The 20,691-nt window shown below is 37.3% G+C and overlaps 2 protein-coding genes across 2 annotated transcripts; both read right to left on the bottom strand.

The window, feature by feature from the left end:
• LOC18788435 (probable alpha,alpha-trehalose-phosphate synthase [UDP-forming] 10) lies at positions 1,717–6,525 on the bottom strand. The gene is made up of 5 exons (XM_007225247.2): positions 6,369–6,525; positions 5,957–6,015; positions 2,817–4,873; positions 2,453–2,726; positions 1,717–2,352 (listed from the first exon to the last, which is right to left on the bottom strand). The coding sequence occupies exons 3-5, from the start codon at positions 4,802–4,804 to the stop codon at positions 2,029–2,031; spliced, it is 2,586 nt and encodes an 861-aa protein (XP_007225309.1). The 5' UTR covers positions 4,805–4,873; positions 5,957–6,015; positions 6,369–6,525; the 3' UTR covers positions 1,717–2,028.
• Positions 15,165–20,691, bottom strand: LOC18791682 (potassium transporter 6). Its single transcript, XM_007221847.2, has 8 exons — positions 19,832–20,691; positions 19,250–19,739; positions 19,104–19,157; positions 18,214–18,474; positions 18,068–18,120; positions 17,172–17,295; positions 16,820–17,074; positions 15,165–16,520 (listed from the first exon to the last, which is right to left on the bottom strand). The coding sequence occupies exons 1-8, from the start codon at positions 19,868–19,870 to the stop codon at positions 15,472–15,474; spliced, it is 2,325 nt and encodes a 774-aa protein (XP_007221909.1). The 5' UTR covers positions 19,871–20,691; the 3' UTR covers positions 15,165–15,471.

Here is a 20,691-nt window from a genome sequence, read left to right as displayed (position 1 = left end):
TGTTTTTTATTTTCCCCCAAATATCATGTGGCCCTTGTTTTTTAATTTCTTTTCATTCTATTTTATTTATTTTTCTAAAATATTTTTGATGTGTATTAATAGTTACGAACCAATCACAAACCATGAGGCCAAAACTCAAATCGTATTGGCCCAGTCACTAACCATCAGGCTGGGCCCAACCCTGTCAAATTCGCAAATGGCAACCCCTAGCTGCCCAGGCCGTTGACCAAATAAAACACCTACCCAGGCCATGCTGACCAAAATGACACGTGATAGGATAGAACCGATGCATAGTCGGCGACCAAGCAGCCCACTAAAGGTTGGGTTGGACGGTTGGATGGAGCGAAGGAAAACTTGTCTAGAACGAGGTCCTACCTCTCTAATCAGGTCACACATTATGTGAGACAAGAGAAATTATTGGATGACACACACAAAATAGCGGGCGTGATTTCTGTATTATAGTGCAACTGGACTCCACGCTGGTCCTATCCATTTTACGTAAGTTCTTCGTTGGAATACGTCTTTGTCATGGTTCGACATATGTGCAAAAATAATTCTTTAAAAGTACAAAAAGAAAAACTCCGCCTTTAGACTGGAGTGAGAAAATACAGATTTAGGTTTAGTTGTACAAGCCCATCCTAGCTAAATCACATATTAGCCCACCACACTCACATTTAAGTAAATCAAAATACAGATTTAGGTTCAGCTCATACAAATGACCGATCCCATTCATTTTCATCCCCTAGCTGTGTTGCAGATTGCTTGGCTAATGGGAGCTGATATGGGCTTCTGTACTTATGATATTCCTCCTATTTGGATAGCTTCCTTGTCTTCTTCACCTTAAAAAAATATACTCTCAACCCCAACCGTCGGATTGACTTTGGATGCTGCACTTGAGAGCCATTAAACAGACCAGGAGGTTTGCTACTGAGAAATCAAACTCTCCCTTTAGAGCCATACACGTGTTTCTCTAGGTGCAATATAACTTTGAAAAGCTTCAAATGTTTTGCTTTCCTGTTTTAATCTTGTACAACATTAAATGTTTTTTTTCCTTTCTCTCTTCCATTTTTTTTCTTTCTCGCCAAAACCTAGACAGGCATCTCTGGGTTTGATTGGCAATGAACCCATGTTGGTGGTAGTTCGATGATTGCAGTTGTCGTGGTTGATGGGTTAGGGAAGCCCCATTATAAAAGATCTCCCAAAAACATAAATTAAGCCCACCCCAATATTAATTCATGATTATCTCATTGTATACGCATATCAAACTGATATTGACAAAGAATATAAAGTTCATAATGGGACAAGTATTTCACTTTTCTCCCGGTTATTTCATTGTATACGCGTATCAAACTGTTATTAATAACGATTATAAAAGTTCATAACGGGACAAGTATTTCCCTTCTCGAAGCACATTGTCTTCCCAAATTCCCATGTATAACAGTTTTCTTGGACCACCTGACCTGACAGACACCTTTAATTGTGAAGATTGGGTTTTGTGATTTAGATGGTAGATACCTTCAGGATACAGGCTGTGTTGTCCTGTTCCTGTCTTGAGAGCTTGTCACTATTTGAGAGAACCTATCTATTTCTTATCACAATAATATTATCCTCATCCTGGCCATTTCAAAACTGAATTGAATTGCATTGCCTTGACTTACTGCAAAGGAAAAACTTGGCAGGTGACACTCACAGAACAATATAAAGTGAAACTGAAGATGATCAAGTAAAACAATTAGCATTGAGGATGTATTATATCATTATGGATCGAACTGAGATTCATCTATTGTGACAAAAACATTGTATCTATACAAGTTAAATGGTGCCCCCCAAACGGTAAAAAACGGCCATTACCGCCATCTGTAAATATCCAATCACTCTTACTGGGCACCGATAAATACATATTCGATGTCACCATGTACAAAACAAGAATGGTCAAGTCCTTCATGATCCCGAACAACTTCAGAGGTTAAAAAGAATCCATCTGGCCAAAACGATGATTTAAGGTCACGCAAACGGTGACAGTTCCAATCAATAGATGCTTTCGAAAGAAACCTGGATATGTGGAAGATGCCTAGGCTTTGGGCTTGAAGCAGTAGCAAGGCCTTGAAGTAATTTCACAACATCACTGGCATCATCAAGATAGTACTTGGCCTTGCTTGGCTTTCTTCCGACTGTGCAGGCAAATATTTCGGGAGGCGAAGGCAACAATGGACTGGTGACCGTGCTTAATATGCTTTCAAACATGTCTTCATCGGATCTATCATCCCCAATGCACATCACAAAATCTGGTGCCTTCCCATCATTGACCATTCTTGAAAGAATCTTCTCAGCAACCAATCCTTTGCTTACTCCCTGCATGTAACAAGGCATTAGTGTAAAAATTCACCAGTATTGGGTTTGCGTAAGTGTATATGTGCATGTGGGGAGAGAGACTCTGTGGAGGCAGTCTTACCTGTGGCTTAACTTCAACAATATGCTGGCCCCTCTTAACAACTGCTGGTTCGTTAGAAAGAACATTTTCCAGATGATCCAACAATTCCTTGGCTTGACAGGATCCAAAGTCAGGGTCTGCATCTTGATGATGCCATACCAAAGCACTCTCTTTAGTTTCTATGTTGGAGCCATCCGTTGCCTCTGTATACAATCTCATCACAGGCTCCACAATTTCTTTCCAATCCAGATCGGCACCAACAGGACTGGTTTCCCACTCAGAACTTCTATTCCACCTAAACCAACAGACCAAAATACCTTAGTTCAGTTTAAAAATCAGGAATGGGCTTGCTCAATATTCAACAAATAACATATTAGTAACATACCTTAAGAAGTAACCGTGTTCAGCAGCAATTCCCAGCGTCTCGCATGAGGCAAACCAATCGCTCAGAGAGGTCCTTCCTCTCCCGCTAACAATGAAAACAGTGTTCTTTGGATCCTTGCACAGGGAATTCATAAGAGAGAGGACTTCTGGGCTTGGGGCCTTAATAATGGAAGCTTCGGGAATAACAGTTCCATCATAGTCCAGGAATATTGCCCTTCTATTTGTTCTTTTATATGCTGAGACAATATGGTCTATAGACAACTTCCTAAAGTTCGGAGAAAGGGAAACAACTCTGAACCTCAAGCCCAATCCAATACCCCAGCACCGTTTACTATAATGATCTCGGCATGCTCTATCCAAATCCTGCGCAAAGCTTCGAGCCCAATAAGCCACATCATGAGAACTAACATAACGATAGTGTTTCTCATGACGTAATTGCTTCTCGGATTTAGGCATGGTGATAGCCAAGTTCAAGGCATCAGCTACAGCATCAATGTCCCACGGGTTAACCCTGATTGCTCCACTTAATGAAGGTGAGCAACCAATAAATTCAGACACAACAAGCATGCTTGTCTGAGGAGAATCTTCTGTAATGCCTAAAGCTTCATTTATAAGTGGAGTTCCCTGCCTGCAAACAATATACTTGTAAGGAACTAAGTTCATTCCATCCCTCACAGCATTCACTATACAACATTCTGCTACAGCATAATACGCAGTCTTCTCATAACGCGGGACAGGACGATCAATAAGAACAACCGGTTCATAAGTAGGTGAACCATAAACCTCATTTATCCTTCTGGCAGTTAAGTATGTCTCACTCTTTGCTTCCTGTACATCTTTTCCTGAGCCCCTTGCAGGATTCACAATTTGAACCAGAACTATTTTGCCCTGCAACTCTGGATTCTGCTGTAAGAGTTGTTCTAAAGCTAGAAACTTTAAGCTGATGCCTTTAAATATATCCATGTCATCAATGCCAAGAATCATCTTTTTCCCCTTGAACTGCTCTTGAATCTCTTTAATTTTGGAAGTCGTATTCGGAAGATTCATCGCAGATTCAAGTCGACCCATATGAACACCTACAGGAAGAATTTTAATGTACACAGTGCGGCCAAAATAATCAAGCCCAATATGTCCTCGTTTGGATTCATAGTCCAGGCCCAACATTCTACTGCAGCATGAGAGGAAGTGGCGTGCATAATCAAATGTATGAAAACCAATGAGATCACAATTTAGCAAACCCCTCAAAATTTCATCTCGGACAGGCATAGTTCGATAAATTTCTGATGATGGAAATGGACTGTGAAGGAAGAATCCAAGCTTTACTCGATAGTATCGCTTCCTCAAAAATGTTGGGAGAACCATCAAGTGATAATCATGAACCCAAACACAATCATCCTCAGGATTAATAACTTCCATAACCTTGTCTGCAAATATTTTGTTTGCAGATACATAGGCCTGCCACAGTGAGCGGTCAAAGCGATCGCCATGATCCGGGCACATAGGCAGCATGTAATGGAAAAGGGGCCATAGTTGCTGCTTACAAAACCCCAAATAAAACTTCTTTTGAAGATCACTGGGTAGAAATGTCGGCACACAATTGAATTCCTCCAGCAGTTTCTGTGCAACTTCATCTTGCTCACTGATATCTATTTCAGCCTTGAGAGACCCCACATAAACAACCTCAGTTTCAGACGAAAATCCATCCCTTGATTGTAACAAAATTGAATCCTCATCCAAACTGAAGCGCCATTTATCCGTTTCTGGATCCTTTTTAGCATGTAATGGTAACATATTTGCCACAACAATTTTCCGCTCACGATAAACAGATGATGTGGAATCTGAATCCCCATCATCATTGCTATAACTATCCACATCAGAGATAATGCCAGGAACAGTCATCACACGTGGAAGGGCCCTTGGAGTACAAGGAATATCCAAAAGTCCTCCAGATGCCAAATCAAAAGGGTTCGTACAAGATCTTGATGCCATGAATAGAAACCCTTTCTACGTGAATCATGCAGAGCAACAAAGTACCAGAAAATAGTAATTTCCACAAACCTGCACAAAATTGAAAGAATGATCAGACCATTAAACTGCTGCCACTTACTAAATCCTCTTTTCCCACCTACAACAAATAAACTACACATGGTCCAATTCTGATTGCTGGTCAATAGAATCAAAATAAGTACACTGAATATAACATGCTTTCCTCTCACATGTTATGTTGCAACCAAAGGAAAGAGCAAAATTACATTCGCCATAAAACATACTGAATATTGAAGTATATCAATTATCAGGCAAATGAAATTCAACTCTGTGTTTGAATGTCCTGCTCATCCATGATAAATCGAATTCCATGTTTCCTTACACCATTTTCATTCCATGATTATAAAACAAAAAAAGTGTGGACAAAAACAGGTACTAGGTAACCAGGTAAGCATGCATCCAATGCAGCACCGTTTTGGTACAAATATGCTGAAAGAAAGTTGAAACAGCTGACGTGCGGGCATCCAAATAGGGCGAAAAGAAAATTATACTGTAAAGAGAGTTTTTTATAATCAAATGAAGTAAAGGAAGAGTTGTACAAGCATAAAAAAAGTATAATTATAGGTTTCTAGAAGGCCCTTCTGTCATCATACATTGACCATTGTCCTATCCTGAATTTATTCTCCACCCTATCATTTGAATCTGATGCAGAAAATTTACCTATACTAATAGGTACAGTAGTATACAAGAACTAAATTCCTTTTTTTCCTTTTTAGCGTGACAGCAATATCCAACCTAGTCAAAGTATTCCAAAGAAAAGCAAACAGTGCGCATCACAGATTTTATTAATATTTTGAAGGTTTGATGCAAATCTAGCAGATAAACACAAATCCTGGCTCTGCGACACAGTAAACTACCTTTCCCGTACGAATAAATTCCTAAAATAGTTTTCTACCAATCCAAACAAGAAAACGAACACAAATTTAATTTATTTTCTTTGTATTCGAAGAAAAAGAACACAAATTTATCAACCAGAAACACAAATTTATCAACCAGAAAGAAAATGAAGTACGTTGTGAAAGCTATATGCTGCAACTACAAGTAAACAAAGATCTCAGCATACGCTACATATAAGTGAAAAAACGTGAGCATTACCTGAATCAAAATTTATTATGAAACTAAGAGTCCCGTCCGGAGCTTCGATCAACAACTTCCTGCCAAAAAAAAATGTCAAAATCATTCCAAAAGGACAAAATTTCCATAAACCAAAAGGCGCAAAATAAAAAATCTATTCAGGTTATAGCGTTTTTGCCGTCCGTTTGGTTCCCAATAAAATAGAACAGTTGAAGAAAAGAAAAGCTCGTGAGTAACGAGAACAAGCAAAAACGAAGAAGCGTAGTTGTGTGCAGCCGACTGAAAAGCGTAAATTTAGGAGACTGGGATCAAGACTTTTACTTGCTATGGCTATCTCACAAATTCTCCAGAACCAAACGGACCGCATGGAAAATTCAAGAAGCCGCCGCATTAGAAAGCGGCAGGCAGATCAACGAGGAAGACAATAGCTTACCTTTCCGGTGAGAGGCCGGCGATCAGCGCCGGTTGGTTATCGGAAAACGGCAAATTAAATTTTAACGTTGGAAGTGTGAGAGAGAGAGAGAGAGAGAGAGAGAGAGAGAGAGAAATGGAGGCTGCTCTGGTGTTACAAACTCAAAATAAAGAATGAGAGAGATCGGAATGTTAAAATATAAACAAAGTAAGAAAGTTTTAGAGGGAGAGAGAGAGAGTCCATGTGAGTTTTTTTACCGCGGTTTGATTATTTTAACTCTGGGGTTAGGTTTCATTTTGGATAACGTTGAGGCCTCCAACTATATTTCCAAAAATGACAATACTACCCTTTCGTGTTCTTTTAGTTTCCTGTTTTGATTTTCTTTATTTTCATTGCGCGTCTCTCCTCTTGTGGACCCCTCTATCGGCTTTTTTTTCATCTTCTTCTTTTCGCTTGAGAGGGTTTTTCTAATTTTATTTTATTTTATTTTGTATTTTGCGGGGTTCCCTCTTCTTTCGAAAGTCACATGCATTAATGTTGTGGATAAGATTTGCATTAGTTTCCTTTTTCTTTTTTCTTATAAAAGGAAACTTTTCATTAAATCACTCGACATTTAAAACATAAAAATCATCCATATCTTTTGGTTTTTTTTTTCTTGGCCGGATCCTCCATATCTGGTTGAATATGATATGAGAGTGACGCCACTCAAACCCTTCGCCTAATGAATTATTTAATTATAGGATAATTGCATCCATACCAATTAATTGTTTTAAGTTTTTATAGTATAGTATACATGTATGTACGTTGTGGTTTTGACATTTATTTGACAAATTTTCACCGTATTTATTTTAATTACTCGCAGTGGCGAATCCATATAGGGGCAAGGGGGGTCGATTGACCTCCGCAAGCCCGAAATCCACCATAGGAACCCAAGAACTTGACCCCTGCAAATGCCTAGAAGGTGTTTGATAAAATGCCCCAAAGAGGGAGCAGCTATAGCCAAGCAAGCAAGAAGCTTGTTGTCCAAGCGCATGCGAGAGGCACTCACCGCTTCTTTTTTTTCTTCTTTTTTCTAATGCCAAAATGACGTCATTCCACTTAAGTGGTTTTTATTTATTTAAAAAGACCTGGCCAAAACAACGTTGTTTTGGCTCAGGTTAAAAAACAAAAACAAAAAAAAGCACAAGTAGCACAGCAACTCGATAAAACAAATTGGGGAATGGGTTTTTAACTCATTCCTCTCATTCAAACCCTAAATCCCCAACCCCAACCCACTCAATCCGACGGCCTCCCCACATGAATCACCCTCCGGCGCTGGCGACCTCCTCATCAAGTGACGGCAACAAACTCCAAATTCAATTTCGTTTGAAATTTGCTCTCAAAATTAAAATATGTGTTTGTTTGTGTTGATAATGACTCTATTATGCAACGTTTTCAGAATATAAAAACTCGTCGTAGACAATTATAATGTGATTTTTTATATTAATTAAGAATTATAATATTATCGTTTCATTTTTTTTAGTTCTATTTTGTATAGAATTTTGTTACCGTTAGACGTTGACACCTGCAAGCAAAATTTCTGAATCCGCCACTGATTACTCATGTACATATATTCTCATCTCGTGTATTATTGATTTATGTACACTATAAGTTTTCAACTCATTACATTTTGGTTCGGCTTCGATTATTCGAACTAAACCGAATAAGTATCTCTTAAATTCAAAAGGCCATATTCAAATGTATTTTTGGTTTATATATTTATAATTTATTGAAAGCTATATATTAATCAAGTGCACATATTATGGTTAGAGAATGAATAAACTTATGTATTGTGAGTTGTCATATGAGGATAGATAAAGACATAATTGGTGTAGTTAGAGGAGAAAAACTTACCTAATGTGACTTGTCATATGAGAAGAGGTAAAGACTCAACTAGTGTAGTCAAAGGAGAAAACTGGTATAATATGAGAAATGATAAAGGCGCAATTAACGTGCATCCTTAAAATTTAAACATTTGTCAAATATTTTCATCGTGTGCTAATCCAGTCAAGCATGGGGCAAAATAGATAACTAGCTAGGCTACAGCCTAAGCTAAAACTTGAAGTAAAATGAAATATTCTACATATACCTTTAAACCTAGCCAGTGTGCACTCACAATTAAAAAAAATAAAATATCATATATATCTTATTTAAAATCCTGCATTAATCCCACAATTTAACCTAATTCAACACTCGATTTTAATCAGATCCTATCCAATTGTACGTTGCTGTCGAATTTTTTATATTTAAAAACAAAAAAACAAATAAATGAAGCAAATAAAATAATGTAGATGGGGGATGTAGACTCCTCCATAATAATAAATTTACGAAATCAAGGCCACCATAATTTAATTTTAACCTAAGCTACGATTTTGATGAGCCGCGTAGGTGAGGGAAATGAATTGATTCTCACCGTCACCCAAAAAAGGGTAGCTTAATTAACCTAAACACCTTTGTTTAGGCTTTAGAGTTGGATTGAAAGCACTTCCCCACAACTTTTATTAAATAACATTATCCTCCAATAGTTTTTATGGCCGTACATTTTTTTAATACCCAATTGTTTAGGTCAAATTTCCTTGAGTTATTTTTTCAATTTGACTATGTCCCACCTCATCCAATTGTATCGTTATCCTCAACCAAGTAATAAAATAAAACAAAAAACTCAGCACGACTCTGTATTTCTACGCACGCCATTAGCGACGCCATTTGTGACTGGGTGGTTGTGATAATCTTGCATATGAAAAGGCTTTTGCGATGTTCAATTAACCTTGTGAGATTCATGCACTTCCCCCCAACAACAAAAAATCAATATTAATGTCAAAATATCCTTTTGAACTTATAAATCTAAAAAAATTGTAGTCCGTGCAAAACATCCTTGCAATTCATGGCACACCTCTATACTGTTAATTTAGCGACGATGCCTTTGCTGTCCATCCGCCTTGAATAGTGGCTGTGCCCTAGTTGCAGCCCCGACTTTGGCCATCGTAGCTAGCTTAACTCTAATTATAGGGGTCACTTATTTTCATTTTATATTTAAGTAGACAAATATTTTTTTAAAATAAAAATGATAGTCTAAATTACTCTAATTCAACGTCTATAATAAATTAACATTTGTGGAGTTGTAATTACAACTTTAAAAATCGAGGAGTTCAAACTCTAGTATTCTTTTACAACCACACTTAACACCGTAACTAGAGTCTTATTTCTTCAATTTCCTTTATTTATTTGTGTTTGAAGCAATATTCGAAATGGAGAAATCACAGATAAAACAACCTCATATGCAAGGATAAAATAAAAAGGGGAAATCTTGTACATAACACAAAGGAGTTACATACCCTTTTTGTGTGTGTATAATTAGCTTGTATAATTATAAATTATACAGATAATTATTGGATAGCACGAGTGTTATCCAATAATAAAGTCAAAAGATGCTTCAACTCACCTTTAAATTTTTTATCAGACAAATAATTGTTTATCCTAATTTCTCCACACAAAAAATGTGATAATATCCAGCCCAGCCATTTCTCATTTATCATTTATTCAATCCAAAATCGAACTAAACAAATAAATAAAATATTTATTAACTTTAACGGGGAACAAAAAGGAATATCCTAAGGTGTCTAAGGCCTAGTTTGGGATTGTTGTCACTTTTAAAAAAAGTTGCTTCTGCTGTGCTTTGAAAATAATTAGTTGTGAAGTAAAGCAGTTCCATGTTTGGTAAACAAAATTTTTAAAGTGTTGTTAGTACAAAAAGCAATGTCAAAACCGTTTGGTAAATTTTAATACAAAATTATTGTAACTGTGAATAATGACTAAAATAGACATGATATTGAAAGTGTTATGTACTAATCATGTGGTGGTAGTGGTGATGATGGAGTGGAGGTGGTGGTGGTGATGAAGGTGGAGTTAGTGGTTGTGGTAGTGGTGGTGGTGGTGGTGGTGATGGCGTTTGTGCAGGAGGAGGTGGTGGTGGTGACGGTGGTTGTGGAGAAGGTGGTGGTGGTGGTGTTGGTTGTGAAGGTGGTGGTGTTGGTTGTGGAGGTGGTGGTGGATGTGGAGGTTTTGGAGGAGCACGAGTGTTATCCAATAATAAAGTCAAAAGATGCTTCAACTCACCTTTAAATCTTTAATCAGACAAATAATTTTTTATCCTAATTTCTCCAAACACAAAACGTGATAATATTCAGCCCAACCGTTTTTGATTTATCATTTATCCAATCCAAAATCGAACCAAATAAATAAATAAAATATTTATTAGCTTTAACGGAGAACAAAAAGGAATATCCTGAGGTGCCCAAGGCCTCGTTAGGTTTGTGGATGAAAAATTAATTGATTTCCTATGTTTGGTAAGTTCATGTATGGAAAATGGTTACCTGACATATGGGAAAGTAAGGGAAAAAGTGAAGCTCTCCTCCCAACTTGGGTTTTATTTTCCCTCCTCATAGGAAAGTTTGTGAAAATGAGCTAATATTAAGGCCAAAAGTCAATTTTGGTCCCTGTAGTTTGACACTTTAACCACTTTTGACCCAATTCCGTCAATTTTGTTATTGTAGTTTCATATTTGTAGCAATTCAAGGACATATTAGTATTCTTGTCAATTTATTTAACGATGCAATGAGCAATTTCGTTAACCCAAAATCCTTGAGCGTAATAGCTTGTCTGAAATTCTTTCCATTTCATATTAGGGCTCGAAATTCAACCACTAATCCTAATTTTTGAAAAAAACCCTAACCCAAATGACTGATTTCAAGCCCTAATATGAAATTAGGGGAGTTCCAGACGAACTTTTATACTCAAGTATTTTGGGTTGATGAAATTGCCCCTTGCACTGTCAAAGAAATTGACAGGAATACTAACTTGTCCTTAAATTGCTACAAATACGTAACTACAGGGTCAAAATTGACGGAATTGAAACTACATGGTCCAAAGTGGTTGAAATGCTAAACTACAGGGACCAAAAGTGACTTTTAGCCAACATTAAATGGACATTTTTCATGACCATTTTGTCTCATTCCTACTCAAATTAAATATGAGAAATGAAATAAAATGATATCTTCCCGTTACTTTCCCGGAATTTTCAAATGTGGGAAAGAAATCTTCAATTTTCCATCTCTTGAGAAATGACATGAGAAATAATTTCCCATCAACTCCATTCCGTGAACCAAACGGAGCCAAGAAGAAAATGCCTTTGCTGTATAGTGTTCAATGTACATTGAAGAAGATTTTATTGACAAAGGTAACCGACTCACATTCATTGCCCATTTATAATTAATTAATTAATTAAAAGTGGACAAGATGAGCTGTGCGTTAATAAATGACAGATGGTTCTGCTAAGGTTTGCGACTTCGCGTTGCGGTTCCCCAAGACCTGTGAATTGTGAAGTCGTACTATTACCCAGGACACCACTTTCCCAACTGGCATTCTGCTTTCAGATAAGATTAATGGCACACATGGTTTTTTTATCAAATTACCATCACTCTTTTCACTTCTGAACAAGATTGCTTTCGTTCCTCTATAAACTAGAGGTCATACATTCCTGTTAATGGCAATATAATATATGTGTAAATTTTTTTTTGGGAGATTCACTATTATACCCAATATAGGGGCCCAAATTATTAAAAAACCTTATATAAAATGGACTTGAGAAACATACCCAAAGCCCATTTGCAACATAACAAATAAGCTTTTAACTTCTTATAAATTACAAATTTGTCTTCAATTTCTTAAAATAAGCCCAATCCCAAAACCTCATAAAAATACCCAAAACACTCAATAGGGCATCAAAGTAATTTAATAATCAAAATTAAATTAAATAAGGTCAGTTGTCATTTTTTTAGGTTTTTTTTATAGAAATAAAATGGTGTAGGGTTTATATATATTATTAGTGCTAAGAATGAGTATATGACTAAATATTTCAATTTTGTGTGTGTTTTTTTTATGAATTATTTTTGTACATGTGTCAAACCATGATTTGCATGAAGGAGTATCTCCTTCCAGAAAATGAGGCAAGAAGTATCCTTCACAAAATTCATCATCTACTATCAAACTAATTGGTGGGACTCACTATGCCACACATGATTTAACTTTATTTATTTATTTACGGAGTTGACATGATAAGGTGAGATATATAATTGGACTTTAGAGAGTAAAGTGAGTCATTTCGAATTTCAAATGACAAAGTGAGACTGAAATATAGTTTCAAAAGGAATATCAATAATTAAGTCTCTTTTCTCTTACAAATGAAGTTTGAATATAAAAAGAGACTTTTATAGACAAGCTGCTCTTAGAGCATCTCCAATATTAGTAGCAAACTAAACTTTTCAAATTGAAGTTTGTTGACTTACTTGGCAATTTGAAAAGTTTTGTTTGCTACTTTAATCATTTATGCTTCGATAGACTTTCAATTCAATTAATGGAATGTTATGAAAACTAATGAAAAATACGAAAATATGTGAAATATGTCTATGTATTTAGTGTTTGAAAATAAGAAATGCATGTTTTTTTTTTATTACATTTTCTAGGTTTTCAAAGTAGAATTAAATGTTTTGAAGAGCAAATGTCAACTTACCAGTCCTAAAGAGAGAGAAAGATGTTGCAACTTTGATGACTGAGTTTTGACAAGGCTATTAGAAATGATTTTGATGACATGACTCACATATTTTAACATTCCAAAGCTGTTAAAAAGACTATTGGAGATTCTCTTATGTTAGCAAACACAAGTATATTCAAATCCATGTTAAAAAAACAAGTATATTCAAAACTTTAACAAATATATGTTGCAAGCATGGAAGCAAGGAAGCTAATGTGGTTGTGGCCCATGGTTATTCGGGCATGATAAATGACAATGCATATTATAATATTATTATTTTTAATATACAAGCGATATTGAGGAAGATGAAATTAAATCTAGAACTTCAAATGTATGAGTAAATGCTCTTAATCATTAAAAAAAGAGCAAATTAAATTTAGAAACCCTTTATAATTTTAATTTTGTTAAAAAGAAATATGACTAAACGAATAAAGAATTAGTTAACATACACGTTTGCCATGCCGAGTAGTCTTAACGAAATGCTTTCCTTTAAACGTAATTTTGAAAAAGAGAGTCCGCACTAATAATGGTTTTGCTAAAACCATTTAATACGAAGTAAATTGCATAGCAAGAGTAATGGCAAGCACGTAATTATATCGAAGACGAGGTGTTCTTGTTTCACAGTCCAGGGCCGGTTTGGGTTTCAAAATAAAAAGTGGATAAAATCGAGCAGACAAGGATTTCTCCAACTTTTCTCCACTTACCGTTTTCCTCGTCCCCCCATTGAGACCCGAGTACGGACGCCCCGACACGTGGAAGCACTCAAAATGTCCCCAGCGATGGCCACTACGATGACCTAACTCGCGTGAGGCCCACCCGGTCATGATCCCACCCTTACCACCATCCGAGCCGTCCACGTCAGCCAACCCTTCCTGGGAACCGACAGCGAGCACGCTCGTGACACGTGGGTATCACGTGACCTTTAAGTCAAACAATTGGAGATCCCTCATTGGGGGGTGCTCCGGGTGGGCCCGGGTTTATCCAGACGCCGCGTTTCGTGGGGATATACAAAAGGGCAGGCAGGCCGGGGGTAGTAGGCTTGGTGGGGTCCTCTCGCCTCGCCCTAATCCAAAGGGACTCACAGGTTTGGCCCGTGGGACCCACTAACAAGGGTCTCTCTTCCAATGGTGAATGTTCCAGACGTGTCTTTCACGCTATCGCGTTCTAAAAAGCATTTGTTTTAAGAATAATAAGGGGAAGGGGGGAGGGGGGAAGAGAAGAGAAGACGACTCTTCGTTTTTGAGATTGCAAATTTTTTGGTATGGATGAGAGAGAGAGAGAGAGAGAGAGAGAGAGAGAGGGGTTGCGTACAGACTCTTTTTTTATTGTCGGATAATGCTGCATTTTATTAAATATAAATAAATAAAGGGGTTGTTACGCGTGAGTTGTGAGTTGTGATTATCAGGTTTATCCACAACTGCTATCTCTTCTCTTCTCTTTTATTTTTTATTTTTGTTATATTGCGTGCATTTGAAGCTTCTGGTCCATATTACAAAATGCTATGCTATCAGAAGTTTCACAAATGCTAAACTTCTCGACAGAATGATGAAGTTATGGCAATCAACAATGTTGAAGGCCATCATGAAAAATGAATTGAGGACATTGCGTGGGAAAAGTATGCATCACTAGCTTTTAATTTGTACTTCCCTCTCATTTCAATAAACTTTTAGTTTAACTATTGATGCCAACTAGCTACCTATGAGTTTAAGTTGTATTTTCAGTTGTGTTGGACGGTGTTTCAAATCTGGATGTTGATAGATTTAAAAAGATAAAAAAATAAGCAATAGATTATTACCTCAAGTAGTTAAGAGTAGTTATCCTTGTAATTTACTTCAAGTTCTATGTTCGAATTCCCTCCTCCCAATATCGAATGTATTTATTAAAAAAACCCCCAACTATTCTATTTCAGCCACCCTCCAAAGAGCATACCTGTTCACAAACCCATCTCCAATTCAAAGTTGCTCGTTGTTGGGTTTTTTTGTCAATGTCCAAACTTATGGTTAGCTTCTGGTTTTGAAAAGAGTGAGAGCCTAATTCTCTTCACAGAGCCCAACCCAAAACGAACCCCCTTACAAAAGAGCCTCTAGCCCATCAATGGCTTTTGAACATTTGTGTTCCAATTGGTGCGATTGATGATGCCTCATTTGTACAAGAAATAAATTCAAGAACAGGGTAAGAAGAAAGAGATATGTGTAGGAACTTGAGGAATCTATAGTATGCTACTATTTTGACAATCCTATTGAACAAGTCCCTTCTCTCAATCCAAAGGAAATATATAATAAAAAAGAAAAAAGAAAGAAAAAGAAAGCTACACAAGTTCTTTATCCTCTCACAAACCCAAAAAGGAGGATGATGAACAAGCCCTGTGTACCAAGAAAGTGACTAAATTGCTGGGATATCTTTTTTTCGACCACTATATATAATGCATCGGCTTTCAACTATTGCACAACTTTACAAAGATGTACAATTTACATTATAATTTTAGTATAATCAAAATCAAACATGGTAGATCATGCCCACCTCCAGAGTAGATGCATGTGGTACGCTGAGTGCATAGCTGGATGTCCTGCTATTCCTCCTCAAGAATTCATATCCGTAGTCGATTGCAAACCTCCTCATCCAACTAGATCCTTTCTTTGCATTCATGTATGTGTTCCCAAGTATGTATGCAATGCCGGCTTCCCTAGCTTCCATTAGCTCCTGCAATTCCTCCCTTGTACCCATGTTGATCTTCGGACTCTCTGGAACTATGAATCTTACCTTCTTCCTTCGTTGGGTCGGGGGTGGTGACCTTATTTCTCTTTGCACTGATTCGTTCATTTCAGTGCTATGCTCACTCATCTGAATCCCATCTGCATGAGTAGAACGTGTCCCAACAACTGTCATTTTATCGTCTTCCTTCCCCAAATCTTCACTTGTAACATTGGATTCAGGGCTTCCTGAGCGTATGAACTCTGCTATACTACACATGAGATCATTCTCAAATTCCATGTCATCTTTGTGAACATCACGATATCCATATCTCACAATGCACCTATAGAGTCGGTACTCTTTAGGGCCAATTCGGCCCACTAGAAACCGTTCCTCAGGTCTAACATGGGGAACTGGGACAGATTTGATGCAGAGGAAAACTAGGACCTGGTGAAAGGCTGGAAGGTTGGTCACAAAGTGGGAGAAGATTGCAGGAATTCCAGACACAAGGTCAGTGTGTATGAGGCCAATCCCACGAACTCGTACAATTCCAAGGCTGGGACCAAGGCTGAGCAACCAGTTAATGGAGACCTTGTTTTGTAATTCAAACTCATACCTTTTGATTGAGCCATAGTGCCAAACATACATGACAATGAAGAAAGAGAGAGCAAGAGCAACAGGAACCCAGGCTCCTTCAGTGAACTTAACAAGAGAAGCAGAGAAGTAAAGAGCTTCGATTGTGCCAAAAAAGATCACAAAGCAAATTGCAACAAAGACACTCTGCTGCCAGCATAGGACAATAACTAGGGACATTAAGCAGGTGGTGACCAGCATCACAGAGATAACTGCAAAACCTGTTCCACATAAAAGTTTTGGGTTAAATAAATTTAACTGGAATGCAAGCATCATCATATGTGGGATAACTAAATGATTAATCCAGCTAATAGATGCAGAAGCCTGTACTAAGCATGAAATAGATGATCAGTAAAATATGCTTAAGGATGTGCCTGATTACTAGTATACATCCAATAAAAACATGATTAAGGCTGTGGCTAAAATAGTAGCTAATTTGTGAGATCAAGAAAGTTTATAAGCAAAGTAACAGGAAATATCAAGCATTCATTGGTTTACTAATTTGTGAATAATTTCATACCTGAAGCATTACCCATACGCTTTGTGTCTCTGAAACCAATAGTAACAGCCAAACATAACACCATCAAGATCCAATTGATTTCAGGGATATAAATTTGACCATGGATTTTGGATGATGTATGGACTATTTTGACTCTTGGGAAGCAATCCAGAGAAGAACATTGCTTGATGATTGAGAAAGTTCCAGTGATGATAGCCTGGCTTCCTACTATGGCAGCAAGTACAGCTATTACCAGAACAGGCCATCTCAATTTCTCTGAGAAGTAGTGGAGGGGTGCCAGATTAGCTAAGAAGTTGCATATTTTTCAAATCTAGAAACTTCCTGCTAAAAAAAAAAAATTCAAGATGTTTACCTGGTACAGATACGTAAAATCCAATCTTAGGATTACTTCCAACAGTGTGATGTGAAGATATATAGGCAGCTTGTCCCATGTATGCTAAAACCAAAGCTGGATAAACCAAAGAGGTGAAAGCAATCTGCAAAAAAATGCGAACATCTATTAGACAAAGTGGTCGTTTTGATAACAATACCAGGATGAATAAGAGCACAAATGAGTGCCATAGTTCTAAGCTGCACTCTTATCTGGTATAAATTATAAGAAAATATTCTTGAAAAATGTCGCATATCTTGGACAATCAAAACAAAATCACTAAAAAAGCAAGTGTAGAAAATTTATTCTTCTTTTCCAGGAGAAAAATCAAGCAGGCCAAGATTCTCCTCTTGGAAAGCAAAACAGAGCTGATACATGACATAGCAAGAAGGAAACCCCAAGATTAGCTTTGCCTTTGACAAGTCATGATGTGTTGCTTTAACGGAATTTACTATGAAAAGATGGCCGGACTTCTAATTCACCAAGTCAAATTACCACTTCTGTTGTATCTGCTTTGCACCCAAATATGATTACAGCTGCACATGTCTATGGGGAATACTTAGAAAAGGCACTAAACTGCAACAGGATATAAACTCGGCAGGTGCGACGTTTATCTTTTCCTAATTTCCAAAATATTTATCATAAAAAACAGCTTCATTGAGATGAGGCACAAAATTAAAGTCTCCATCATACAAATACAACACTAATATGCGAAGCAGACACTAACTATCACCGACCAACTGAACCACAATTATACAAATGCATTATCAATACTACCATATAAACTCCATTTCTGGATGATATAAGTTATAACAAGCCATGCTAAATTAATTCTTAATCAAATTGCATTATAGTTTTGAGCTTTCTAAATAATGTACCTTGATTGACAATTGTGAAAAGTGTCCAAGATCAGCAAACATGGCTTCTGAACCTGGAATGTTAGTAAGTGTATCAGAAAAACAGGCAAACCACTTTGCTTGTCACGGCATACATATGCAAGTCAATCCTATCCATACATACTGACCTGTTATACACAACAAGATTCCACCCAGGGACATCCAGCCTCCTTTCTGAGTTTTCTTTAAAAATTTGTACATATAGTGTGGAGAAAGTGCTTTGTACACACTCGGATTGAAGTGAAGTATATTATAAAGACCAATTGCACTAATGCACAGAAGCCATGTCAGAACTATAGGAGCAAACAAGAACCCAACCCTATGAGTTCCATAATGCTGAAGTGCAAACAGGACTATCAGAATGATGCATGCAATTGGAACTTCTACATCTGCAAAAAAAATTTATCAAACTTTGAGGAGGAAGTATAAATGCAAAGTAGCCATGTTATTTTATATAAGAAGAGTGAAATCAACTGTCCAATCAATCACCCAATGAGATTAATGGAAGGCAGACACCAAAACTTGTCAAGTTAAAGAACCAACAGTACAACACATTTCATCTGAACAAATTTCAAAGCTATGTATTGACATGAAAATTTTACTAGACTGGGAGTGCAAATAACACAACATGCAAGTCTAAAGCAGTAGTGGTGGTAGTTACTTCAGAACTTCAAACTTGAGAGAAAGATCTGCAATGACTTATGGAAAGTACTTGAATTATGGGCAATTCGGGGATGACAACTAAGACAATTAAAGTAAGAAGAAGATCATAATTATTTTGAAATAGAAGTAAATTATGATTGGTGAAGATGAGCTGCACCGGAAAGAGGGAAAAAGCTGGCGATTTAACAAGTTGGAAAAAATTGGACGAAGCTATGCCTTTAATCCCAGCAATTCAGAGGAAGGGAGATTCAGGTTGAAAACTACTAAACAAGAATTTTCCAATTATCTTCAAGCTCTTAACATACAGCCAATGTTCCAAAAGAGATTTGGGAAAAAATAAAAATAACTATCTTACATTTGTGATGCTTTTCGGACATAGAAAACTCCAGCCCTGAAACCGCAGAAAATACTGCACCAATTTAAAGCAAGTTCCAGTTATCAAAACGACACAAAATTTTACCTTTTTATCCAAAACCCACAAGCACAGAAACCAAAAATTACCAGAAATAGATGGTGTGAGGACACCATCACCAATCACCATGCAAGTGCCAATCAAGGCCAGAACAAGCAAAAATCTCTGCAACACCCTATGCCTCTCCAAAGTGGACTTCAACCTCGTCCCGAAACTTGATTGTAGCGACGAGCCAGTGTTTTCCTTCTTGTAATCAGAGAGCTCCTCGTCAGCCAATTGGCAATTGGGCAACGAACTCACTCTGGCGTGACGACACAGCAACGAGTACAAAGCAAATGTCCCTCCTTCGCCATTATCATCAGCTTTGAGCACAATAAACACATATTTGAGAAGTGGAACCAGAGTGAGGGTCCAGAATACGAAGGACAAGACGCCAAAAATCTCTTCATTGGTTTCTGAGTGTTCAATATCTTCAGCAAATGTGCTCTTGTACACGTACAAAGGTGAAGTGCTCAAATCCCCATAGACAACACCAAGACTCTGATAAGCCAGAGTCAGAATTGTTCTCCATGATTCTTTCTGTGGCAAAAAAACAACAATTTGATTACTTCAATGAAATGGGTTTTTCTTCAATGCAAAAATTAAATATGAAAACAGAGAAAAAATTGCACCTTTACATGATTTTTATAAATCCCTGTTTCCGGATCCATGGTGGGTCGTCTCACTCTCAGTAGTCAAACAGAGCCATTGTTGCCTTAGATTGGAGAAAAATAATGAAACCCATTTGCAAAAACACCTTCCCCAGTTTATATTCTGAGTAAAATCACAGACTTACACGCATTTTTTTTTTTGGGTTTAATTAATAGGAAAAATCCGATGAGATTGTTTATTTACTCAATGACTTTCTGAATCTTTGATGGGTTGCCTCGTAATCTCAAAAAGAATCCCCCTTTCTTAATCTCTGTAAAAAAAACAGAAGAGACTCAACGAAAACGCCTCCCCAGGAAAGGTTTTTGAGAATACTGAACACAAAGAGAGCGTTACACACACACGCGAAAACAACTTCTTTGTTTAACTAGGGAGCGAGAAAAAGATTGTGTCTTTAAATAATAAATTTAAAGAAGAAAATGTAGACAGCAGGTGAACAACCAACAAGGGAGAACAAGCACGAAAGGCCAAAGATGATGGTGGCTCTACAAAGTAGTCAGTAATGTTAAAGAGATTAGAATATTTGGCGTCAAGCTTCTCTGAGAGAAAGCGAAAGACACACAATGAGAGAGAGAGAGAGAGAGAGAGAGAGAGAGAGAGAGAGAGAGAGTGTTTTTGTATTATTGCAGTTGGTGGGATTTTTGCGTTTCTGGGCTTTTATGGTTTCTCACTGAGAGAGTAAATTAAAGGGCACTTGGCTCTGAGACAGAGAGAGTGGTGAAGTGGCAGCCTTCTCCGAATTCCAGCAGACAAATTTCTGCTGTGGCTTCCGAATCTATAATAATGCTTTTTGTAATTTTTCCAGATAGTTGACCCAGTAAAT

Source organism: Prunus persica, chromosome G1, assembly GCF_000346465.2.
Source record: "Prunus persica cultivar Lovell chromosome G1, Prunus_persica_NCBIv2, whole genome shotgun sequence".
NCBI classification, from domain to species: Eukaryota; Viridiplantae; Streptophyta; class Magnoliopsida; order Rosales; family Rosaceae; genus Prunus; species Prunus persica.
This window is presented reverse-complemented; position numbering and strand designations above follow the sequence as displayed.